This window comes from Seriola dumerili, unplaced genomic scaffold, assembly GCF_002260705.1.
Source record: "Seriola dumerili isolate Sdu_G_001 unplaced genomic scaffold, Sdu_1.0 BDQW01000393.1, whole genome shotgun sequence".
In the NCBI taxonomy this organism is placed as follows: Eukaryota; Metazoa; Chordata; class Actinopteri; order Carangiformes; family Carangidae; genus Seriola; species Seriola dumerili.
In genome coordinates this window covers 1,226,581-1,238,082 of record NW_019174648.1, presented here as the reverse complement: position 1 = coordinate 1,238,082, position 11,502 = coordinate 1,226,581, and the positions used below count along the sequence as shown (strand labels likewise).

The following is an 11,502-nucleotide window of genomic DNA, read 5'->3' as shown; positions in this document are numbered from 1 at the left end:
ATGAGTAAAGACTTGAAGAGCCTGCGACAGCTCACCGTGCCTCTGCTCTTCCTCGCCCTGTGCGTCGCGGTGCAGCGATCCGACTCTGCGGTAAGTGCGTTTCCTGTTTGTTTGTTTGTTTGTTTGTTTGTTTGTTTTCCTTTTTTTGTATGTGTGTGTGTGTGTGTGTGTGTGTGTATTTGTAGAGATTTAGAGCCTGTTAACGAAAAGATACCCAGCGGGAAGAAGCCGAGAGACCTGCCGCTCTCACTCAGCCGGCGCCGGGACACCAGCACCGGCTCCCCCTGCAAGCTCAACTAAAGTTTATAAATAGAGAAGCTGCTTTATAACACGCGCCTATCCTCCTGCTCTTATTATAATATTAACCATAATCATCCTGTTACTGCTTCCGTTCAGTTGCAGTAGAATTATTACCATGTAATTATTATGCTGAGTCTTTATGGCACTTTTTTTTTTTCTTTTTTACGACGGGCACCTTCACGAGCTCTGCTTTGTAGTTCCATGCAAAGATCGGACGGTGTTTCTGTCCCGTTGCCTGCGCATCACGTTTCTCCTTCTACTCCTGTTCCACGCAACAGGCAGGCGTCCTGTAGCAACATGACTTCTCCCAGCTTGCATCTGTCTTTTATCCTTGATATCAGACCCCTGAAGTATGTAAAAGTCTGTGGGGGAACGCGGCGGCGGCGGCGGCGCGCTGGCAGCCCGCTTGCCTTCAAATTAAAACATCAGCCATAACATCCCTCGCTCTGTCAGCGCTCTCACAGGCTGCTACCTGACTTATAAGACATGCTGTTGTTCATGAAGTGAGAGACTGTGATTTCTTTCTCAGGTGTTTCTCTCCCTTGCAGGTGTGTTTCATGTTAACAGCAGCTGGTTATTGACGCGTATTGAAGTGTGTATGTGAATAAAAATCCATGTGTGTTGGTTGATCTTGCTCCTGACACCCTGTGGGTTTGGGCTGTGTGCAGCCAGGGCGGCGGGAGCAGGACTCTAGTGGCTCTAGTAGGGATTCAAAGTGAAAGTGTCTTTGCACTGAAGATGCATTTGGATCCAGGAGGTGTGTGTGTGTGTGTTTGTGTGTGTGTTTGTGCATACTTTGCCTCTCTTCACTCTGCATTTGTTTAAGTGACTGCCTCCTCACCCCCAGCTGCAGCTCTCCAACTTTACATCTTTGACATCTCTGTAAAGAGTGAGTCTGCTTTGTGTGTGTGTGTGTGTGTGTGTGTGTGTGTGTGTGTGTGTGTGTGTGCGTGTGCGTGTGTGTGTCTCAGTCTGGCCTCTCATGTAATATTCCAACAGGCTCGACGGTGCACGCTGAATATTCACGATTCATTAATAATGCATGAGGACTAGTTGCATGCTGATTGACTTGATCCCGCCCACACACGAGGCGTGTCCAATCAAGCCTGCACACACTCAGTTCATCAGGTTTATGATATGAGAAAGAGCCTGTGAGTGTGTTAGGACTTTTTTTTTTAATAAATCTTCCAGACTTTCCTATATCTCCACCCTCTGTTAGCTCTGATCCAGTCTTCAAGAGGAAGGTGACTCCATTCCTGTTTATAGAGGAAAGAAAATGTACACATAGACCAAACAACCCCCCTCTGAGTTTATGCATCTTGTCTAGAATATACACAACTGAACATGTGAACCTGAGAGACCTTTCTGCTGACGTTCCTGCAGCATAAACTCCATCATATCTTCCGTTTCCAGAGAGCTGGAAACATTGATAAAGGCAAGGACATAATCAGATGGACAGATGTGGTTGTAGAGGGCTGAACATCTGTTTCAGGAACTGCAAAATATGTAAAGATACGAATACGAGACAGTCAGAAATATTGTTAAAGTAAAAAATGTAGAGGTTAAAGAGTCTGCTAAAGGTATGTTTGGTTTTTGGTGGTCAGACTGGCTGTTAATGTTGTTGCCATGGAGATGTAAAGTCAAGGGTGAAGGCGAAGGGATGTGAGGATGAAGGGGGGGGGGGTTGAAGAAAGAGAGGGAAAGTCCATTCTTGACCTTGGAGCAGAGAAGAGAAGTTTGATCCACTTACTAGTTTTCAGCCACTTCCCATGGCCTTCATCAGTGAGTGGAGGGTTAGCTCAGGCTGTGGGGTATAGTTGAAAGAAATGAGTAAGTGGAGTTTGAGTTGAGATTATTTTGTGAAAGAATGAGGAGACGCTGATAAAAGGATGGTGCAGGGGGTTGTCTCTCTCTTTGTCTCTCTCTCTCCCTCTCTCTCTCTCTCTCTCTCTCTCTCTCTCTCTCACACACACACACACACACACACACACACACACACACACACACAGATAGGCTACAATCTGCCTTCCCCCTCATAATGTTCTCACTGAGGCCCCCCAGTGGAAGAAGTGTGCATGACACGAACCTGTCTCTAGGAATTCAACCTGCCTTTAACATCCCTCTCCACTGAAAACCACGTATCTCCACGTATACGACTTAATATTACAAATACATATATAAGTTTTAGCATCTAATGCTCGTCTGTGCCATTGATGTTTAAAACTCTAATGAACTCCTTTAAAGTTCGCACATTGCTGTTTTTTTTTTCTTCTTCTGGTTCCTATAAAGTTGACATTTGGGAGATACATGGTTTTCACAGGACAGTGAGAACAAGGATAACAGATCTGAATGTGTACAACAACAATACAAAATAAACACTGAAAGACACGCACATGCACATTTAGTTGTTAATCATTAACTCATACATCACTGTTTCATAGCTGTTTGTTGGTGTGTGTGTATGAGTGTGTGTGTGTGTGTGTGTGTGTGTGTGTGTGTGTGTGTAGTATTAATCCTCACCCAGATATGAATCTCCACTCAGCCAGGTGAGGGAGTTCAGCGGTAATGTATACCTGGAGGTTTTCCTTTGAACCCGTAATGCCGCACGACCACAAACATGCACTTAATTTGATGCATGCTTTCCTGTGCACGCGCACACACACACACGCACACAAACACACACACACACACACACACATAGACAGACATATACACACGCGTGATTGCACAACCACCCACATGGGTTCACGGGTTCCCTAACCTTTCATGTGACCCACAGCCCAGGTGGAGTTTGTGGTGGGGAATCTGTCTGCTCTCTCTGTGTATGTGTGTGTGTGTGTGTGTGTGTGAGACAGAGGTTTTAGCCATAACATCCTCAGATTGCTGAGATAAATCCGAGATGTTAACAAACACTGCATAGCTACCTCTTCTTTTTTCTATTTCTTCTACTCTTGTTCTTTTTTCATGTGTGTAGACAAACACAGAAGAAGAAGAAGAATTCCGTCTGGAAATGCTTGCGAGCGCTAATTCAACAAGTTTTCCCAGTATCAATGAGATATTGAGAAAAATGTTTTCAAATGTTCTGCAGAAAAGCTGAGAAAATGAATGAAATGAAAGTTTTACCAATCATTGGAGTTTTCCATGTAAACATAATCCAGTTTAGCTCCATTTTCATGAGCCAAAAAATAATGTAATCTGTAATCTGTAAGTCCCTTGTGAGAGACCTTAGTTTCCCCACAACAATGCCCAGGTCTCGGACTCGGGCCAAACTTCCCCAGTTTAAAGTGAACAAACATGACAGTTGCCTTAAAGACTAAATTCTAATTAAAGAATTATCTTTTATTACAGTAATGTATCTTAAAATTAAACAAAAACATCTATTCATCTATTAAATTCGTCCATTTTTGCCCAAAAGCGATCACAACAAAAACAAAAAACATCTGGATATTCTGATAAAAACTCATTTCACACAGCTTTTACTGATATTTACCTCTGTGTACCTCTATACCTGTATCTCCCTTTGAATCTGTTTTCAAAGGTAAATTCCATCTTTATCTCTCAGAAGATAAACCCAAACATGTACATCATGTTTGCCTCTATTGCATGTACACATGATAAAGGAAGGTATCTGTACTTTATGTGCACAAATGTGTGTGTGTGTGTGTGTGTGTGTGTGTGTCTGTGTGCGTTTCCTGGTAGAACTCACAGTGCGGTGTCAATGAGCTGAAGATGCCGTTTGGCTTAACAGGTGGACAAAAGTCAATGAGAGCTACGACCAAATGTTTAGATAGCTAATTACCCCGATCCAGTACATACACTGCCCCCTCCTCCTCCTCCTCCTCCTCCTCCTCTTCATTCATCCTCATTCTGTCTGATTGCAGCTGGAAGAAGCACGACTGCTATCTGAGCTGAAGTAGAGTACAGATGTAGTAAAAGATGAATGAATGAGTTATAGTAGGAAGCATAACCAGCAGTAGAAGTTACAGTTGTAGAAGTTGCACTAAGTAGTAGTAATGGGAGTTGTAGCAGTAGTAGCCCATTAGAAGTACACGATGTAGTAGTATGTAGTAGTGGCATGAGTAAGAAGAGTTAGCCAGGCTTTTAGTCGTAGCAGGAGTAGCAACAGTAGTTTCATTGGCAGCAGCAGCATAATAGTAGTAGTAGTAGTAGTAGTAGTAGTAGTAGTAGCAGTAGTAGCAGCAGTATTTGTCGTGACAGAAGTAGGCATTACAGCAGAGTCAAGCTGCAGTAGTTGTGGTAGGAGGAGGGTTAGCAGTGGCTAAAGTAGTGGTAGCATTAGTAGTACTAGCAGCAACAGTAGTGCTAGCATTAGCAGTAGCTTTAGTAGTAGTAGTAGTAGTAGTAGTAGTAGTAGTAGTAGTAGTAGTAGTAGTAGTAGTAGTAGTAAACACAGAAGTAGGTATTGCAGTAGTAGAATGAGTAACAGTGGTGGCAGGGTAAACTTGGAGTAGTTGTGGTGGTAGGAGGACGACTAGCAGTGGCTAAAGTAGAAGTAGCATTAGAAGTACTAGCAGCAACAGTAGTGCTAGCATTACCAGTAGCTGTAGTAGTAGTACAGGTAGCAGTAGTACTAGCAATAGTCTCAGTAGTAGTCTCATTGGCAGCAGCAGCAGTGGTGAAGTAGTAGTTGTTTCAGTACAACTTGTAGTAGCAGCCATGGAAATAATAGCATTAGTCTCAGTGGTAGTTTAGCAGCACTAGCAGTACTTTAGCACTAGCAGTGGATTGCACATAAAGGCAGTTGTTATTTAGGTATAACTTATTACTGATCAATAGATCAATATTCATTCTCTCATTTAATCTCTCCCCGCTAACCTTCTCTTTGCACAGGGTATCTCGTCCTGTCACTTACACTTAAACCCCATTGTCACCCCCTCTGCCTCCCTCCCTCACCCGCCTCCATTCAGCGCTAACAGGAGGGTAAACAACAGCGTGTTTATTAGAGACTTCTTTATTTACTCCATCCCTCGCTGTTTGCTCTGAGGCTTTATAGGTCAACCACATCTTTTCCTGTCTCTCTTCCTCCTCTATCTGTCTTTCTTATTACATTTCCTCTTTCTCTTTAGCTCTCACTACTAACCACACCACCAAGCAGTCTGGACCTATTTTTACTTGGTTACGACCTCCAAAAAGCAGCTCACAGTCATGTTATTCACGGCTCCCCACATGACAACAGCAGTGACTGCGCTTCATGTGAGAGACTTAAAGTTTCTTGAAATCTCTTCAGGGTTATAAAAGTCAGAAATCCCTGATCTGGGGGGTTAAAGTGCGGTCACTTAAAGGTTTGAGCAGCTTGTCTTTGAAGACCAGCGAGACTATTCAGATTAAAGCGGAGCTCTTTGCGGATTTTGGCTGAATTAGGATACAGATTAAGGTTAGCAAGACTCGGTTGGACTCTTTGAATTCAACAAACTAAAAGTTTACACCCCATTTTTTTTACTTAATGCTGATCATGTCTTTAAAGCAACAGTTCACCAATGGTTTATTGGACTCATATTGTTCGATGGCAATAACCAGATATCCATGTAGTGTTTTTGTAGTTTTTGGTCAATTATTACGTTCTACTAAGTTAGCTACTTCAAGCTAAGTTCTACTTGAGCTTGAAGTTGTGGTCAAACATCGGCTCCTGAATGTTTTGTTTTTTTTTCCTACTAGAAACTTCATCTGAATTGTGTTGTCGTCTGTGTGTGTGTGTGTGTGTGTGTGTGAGAGTGTGTGTGGCTGCTGTCCAGTGGGCTACCTGACAACTCCACCTACACAGACCGGTCACAAGACATGCCGTCCTCCTTATCGCCCACCTTTCCTTTCTTCCTCTGGTTTCCTGACCTCCTTTTCTGAAAGCACATCATGCAGTTTTTGTCTTTTTTTCTTCGTTATGCTTCCATTTTTTTTTTTTAAAGGAAATTTACAGCCCAGAGGAAACACAGGAGCGCTGCTCAGGGACAAAGTGAAATAAGATGTGTTGAAACAGGAGAAAAATCTGTGAAAGAAACAGACATGGAGCATTTATTTAGAGTTATTGAAAAATAACAGCAGTGAAGAGCAATGAAATAAAGAATAGGAGGAATACAAGACTTAAATTTCCCTCTAGGCTGGAACATATATTGTTTTGCATTCTTTCTCTCTGAGGAGATGAAGGGAGGGAGGCGAGAGAGGGAGAGGGTTTTTAATCTGTCTGAGATCAGCGAATGACCTTGATCTACAGATGTCTTCTTCTCTTTGCCCTCTTACCTGCATAAACTACACACTGAGTTTACAGTTGTGTGTTTTACAGCTTCCTGGACGGCAGAATGAGGTGAACTTATGAAGAAGAATTTGTGAATACTGTCTGATCTGAGCTGACTCGTGCCGTCTTTACGTCGCTCAACGCCTTTTTATTACTATCTGTCCTGCTCCCACTTCCCGTCTTCTGTTACTTCCCCACCTTTTCTGTCTAGTATCAAGAACTTCTCCTTGGGCATTTTTAGTCCACCTACAAAAACAGTGAACAAACCCATGACGTAGGGTCCATTTCCTTTTCCAGGACACCAATTAAAAGAGTTTTGATGGATTTTCTACATGAAGAATTTAGATTTGCAGAGAAACATAAAGTTAAAAAGAATACCGAAGCTTCACAGTATTGTAATCTAATTGATCAATGACATTTGTGAAGGTTTTTGGAGTAAGTGACTTAATCATATTCAAACTATCAATACAATTTAATGAGAAAAGATAGAACAGAGTTTCAGGAGAGATTGACACAAGCGGACTTGTTGCTTGTATCGCCATAACAACGCCATGACAACGATGAAAGATAACTCATAAGGAACAGGACTACCGATATGTTGATTGACAGCGAGATCCGCCGATCGATTTGCCCGTAAACTTAATGTAAACAGCTGCAGGAACATGTGTAAAGAAATAAAGTTACTGTTCTACTTTCCTCTCGCCTCTCAGCCTTCCCACTCCTCCCTATCTGTTCATCTCACGTTCAATCCCATGTTTGCCCGAGAGAGACGGATGGCGAGGAGCGATAGCATGCACACACACACACACACACACAGACAAAAGCTAAAGGAAGTTAAATAGGCCGCGCTGTCGCTGAATCGCGTGGGAGGGCGTCTGGTTCTCTCTTCTTCACTTGTTTCCCCCTCCTTGTTCCCTCTCTTTCTCTCTCTCTCTCTCTTGTTCCCTCACTACTTTTAATGCTCTCTCTTCCATTATGGGCACCTGTTTCCTTCATCACACTTCAGAGGAGGAAACAGGGCTTCCCCAACAACCACTTGGGAAAAAGGGTCAGCCAACATTAAATGTGTGTGTGAGAGAGAGAGAATGAGAGAGAGAGAGAGAGACTACTATTTCTTTACATATTTCAGAGTACAGAGTTACCACATTACTTTTTATATACTTGTCCAGATGGAGTTCTTTCAAAGTAAAAGACAGGCTATAGCAAATTATTACTCACCTAAGACTGTTTACATTTCCCTGACAGCGACATCTTGTGGCCGTGAGACTTATGACTCTTCTCTCTGTGGAGAAAAAGGCAGAAGTAAAACATGTGACATATTATATTTTAAAGCTTTTAGGGCAAAGCTGTGAGCTAAACAGTTGCTTATCTACACATCCGACAGCCGAGGAGCAGCATTAACGTTCATTTAAAGTCGTGTTTTTGTCAGATTTTTGGTCTCCACCTCTGAGGAAAACTGTCTGGCTCTTTAGCTGCTAAATGCTCCGCTACGTTCACCAGCTAGTTGCTAACTGTCTGTCCTGTGTACGGCGGATCATTAGAGCTTTTTCACTAACAAACTGCAGTCAGGTGATACTGACATTACACACAATGATTTTAGCCATTGCTAATTTATTAATTAGTGCAGCTTTGAACCTAAACCATCATACTTTGATTTGTGTTCGTTTAATACGGTGGAGCAAAGTTGTTGTTCTGTCTTTTCCTTCTAACCTTCTAATCTTTTCTCCTCAGTTTTGTTCACCTTTTTTTATCTTTCTTTCTTTCACTTTCTCATTCCTCTAGTTTCCTTCTCTCTTTATCTCCATCCTCCTCTCGCTCCCTGTATTTGTCTCCTCCTCTCCTCCTTCCTTTCTTTCCTCCTTGTCCTTTCCCTCAGATCAGAATCTGGACAAATCCTGCTATCTTGTACTGTACGTACAGTAGTCACAAATAGTGTTTATACCGTACACTAAGCTGTACACTGCTGCGTCTCAGTGTGTGTGTGTGTGTGTGTGTGTGTGTGTGTGTGTGTGTGTGTGTGTGTGTGTGTGTGTGTGTGTGTATTCCTCAGGTGAAGCCTGGTCTTAGTTAATCCCAGGTCAATGTGCCGGCTGGTATGCGGCTAAGCCTTTAGCATGCAGTCGGAGGATAATGTTCAGCAGCACTGAGCAAGGTGTGTGTGTGTGTGTGTGTGTTAGGTTGAAGTGCCTGTTAGAGCATTTTTCACATTGCTGAGTGACACATAGGGAAGCAGCTTGTTTAAACCACTTGTTTATACATTTATTCAGTTGTTTGTCCTCTGTCTCTCGCTTCAGTGCTTTTTGCCTCCAGTCACGTTAGGGACATATTTTTGGGGACAGCACTTTGCTCCGTTCAGCCCTGCCTTCTTTCTCTTCATGGGTGTAGAGACACAGATGTGACGGCTTTAATAAAGCTCCTTGGTGTAGAGTCTGTGAACTCTACTGGAGGGATGAACATCCTTCTCCCATAGGTGTCAGTTGGGTGACTACGAAGGCCATAGAATATGATTCCCATTATTTTCATAGTTATCAAACCATTCAGTGTTTAAATGAGTTTCTCCACTCATTTATTCAGGTGTTTCCTTTCGTTTGCCGCCCGTGTTTAGTGATAATAAAAGGGCTTTTTCTAAAAATTGAAAATGTATTTTCCACGTTTTCTCTCTTTCTTTGTTTGATTTTGATTCAGTAGGATTTATACACGGCTGGTAAAGAAAAAGGAAAACTATGAGTGCAGTGAGAGAGCGCAGACCTCCGTCAAGGCCACTGTCGAAAAACAGACACCAGACTTTAGAGAAAAAAAAATTCAAATTCAAATTCTTAGTGAATGATCCAGATCATCCCCAAATTTTAATCGGATCTTCCCTGAGACGGGAGCCATCACTCCATCAAGTTCAGCGCAAATCAGTTCAGTTACTTCCTCCTGCCCACAGATGAACAGACATGGGCGAAAACACAACCTCGTCATCGGAGGTAAAATAAAATTTGGTGATTACATACATTTGATGATGCGAGAGGAGATACTCACCAGCTGTCTGTCTCTCCGTTTCTGGGGAGGCCACCTACTGTTTTTGGAAGGCGACATTTTGTTTTCTCTTTCAGATCGTGTCCTCAGACATGTGCGCTGTGTGTGTGTGTGTGTGTGTGCATAGAGATGACTCCTTGTGTTTTCTTGTCCTTGTGTTTTTCCATCTTTATTGTCAACACGGGACAATTCAGAATGAAATTTGAAGAATGAGAAGAAGACATACCTTCATTTTTAAATTTTATTTTTGTTTTGGCTGATGTGTTATTTTGATTGTATATAAGTGTGTGTCTATGTATGTGTGTGTGTGTGTGTGTTTGTGCATGTCAACAGTGAATGCGTGGCATTCCTCATCTCCTCTAGACAAACAGACCCCCGCTGGTCATAACAAAGGGAAATATCAGACATCTGTCAGAGAGAAGAAGAAGAAGAAGAAGAAGAAGAAGAAGAAGAGGGAAGAGGCGGTGGTGGTGGTGGTGGAGGGTGGGGGGGGTAAAGAGAGAAAGATAAGTGAGACAATTTTGAGACAGAGACATGACAGAGAGATGAAGCTGCTGTACTGTGAATCGAAGGAATGAGGAAGAAGGAATATGAAGTGGAAAAGGAGGACGAGAAAACGCTCTGTGTTTCTGATCAGGAGAATATTAAAGGCAAACATCTGGACAGATGTAGAGCATCGAGGACCCCTCATGTACCATCATTTAACATTAGCAAAAGATATTTTTCTATATTTATTTAGAAACTGGGAGAAATTTGGCATATAGATTTATATTGTTGCACTTTTCAAAAATGGAGGATGAAACGCTCAATTTAAATGATCTGAGAAGTGCATCACCTCAAATGTTAAATGCTGCATGCTCGCTGGAAGCTAATCTGGAGTGTTGTGGTTTTGTTGAGCAAATACGGCAAATGTTTTGTCTGGCGTTTTCAGACTGAGGTCATTCATGTTTCCTCTGTAAATCTTCCGACTTTTTTTTTTATAAATTATTTTTTTTTTGAGTGCTCTCAGATGCATCTGTTCTCATCAGAGGCTGTTTTTTTTTTAAAGCGAGAATATGCAGGAGAGGTGTCGGCAGGGCCGGAGCCTGCTGCGACCTGCCTCTTCCTGAGATCTGATCAGACACTGAAGGGGCTGGAAGAGCATGAGAGAGCATGAGAGAGCATGTTCTGCTGCAAGGATCAAGAATCAAGCTGCAGATAAAAAAACAAAACAAAAAGAAAACACAGTCAGTAACTAAAATGTAAAATGTAACTCCTTCATAAGTTATGTTCAGTATTTTTGTCCTTTATGATGCATCTGACTAAATAAACTCGTCATCATTATTATATCAGCCTATAGTTTTACAGCATGAAGTCAAACACTTTACCTGCATAGTTTCCACTCCTGTTACCACCCCCATGTGGTGAAGACGTGGGATTACAGGTGGACAAGCAGAAGCATCGTTTGTGCGCATGACTATATGGCCAAAAGTATGTGGACGCACCTGTTGACATGTTTGATTTTTATCTTTATTGACATTACAACAAGCATTATCATTAATATACTAGAAGCTCAAACAACAATTTATCCTGAAGTGAGAGATATTGAAAATGGACATGCACAAACAGTTGGAAAGAAAAGCCGACATCACTAATGCTCCTGTGGCTGAATGGGAGCAAATCCCATGTTGCAGAAAGCCTTTCCCACATTATAAGTTATTTCCCACTTTGCACCATAAATACACCGTCATATCAGCTGAGTTTTCCCTCCTCTACGTCCCACTATCTCACACATACGTCATCGGGACGTCCAGTGCTATCTTGTTTTGTTTACCGCCTGTGTAAATATTAAGGCTAAGCTGGTGCTCATCCAAACAGTGATACACCTCCAGCATGCAGGTTGTGGTGTTTGGTTTATGGAAGCGTTGAACTGTTTGCTGTTTGCATGACGGTTT

The 11,502-nt window shown here is 42.3% G+C and overlaps 1 protein-coding gene across 1 annotated transcript in view; it reads left to right on the top strand.

Moving 5' to 3' along the window:
* Positions 1 to 11,502, top strand: part of col4a5 (collagen type IV alpha 5 chain) — a 42,265-nt gene continuing 30,763 nt past the window's right edge. Inside the window, exon 1 of the mRNA XM_022761293.1 lies at positions 1 to 90. Coding sequence (XP_022617014.1) covers positions 1 to 90 — 90 coding nt within the window. The remainder of the gene's footprint in view (positions 91 to 11,502) is intronic.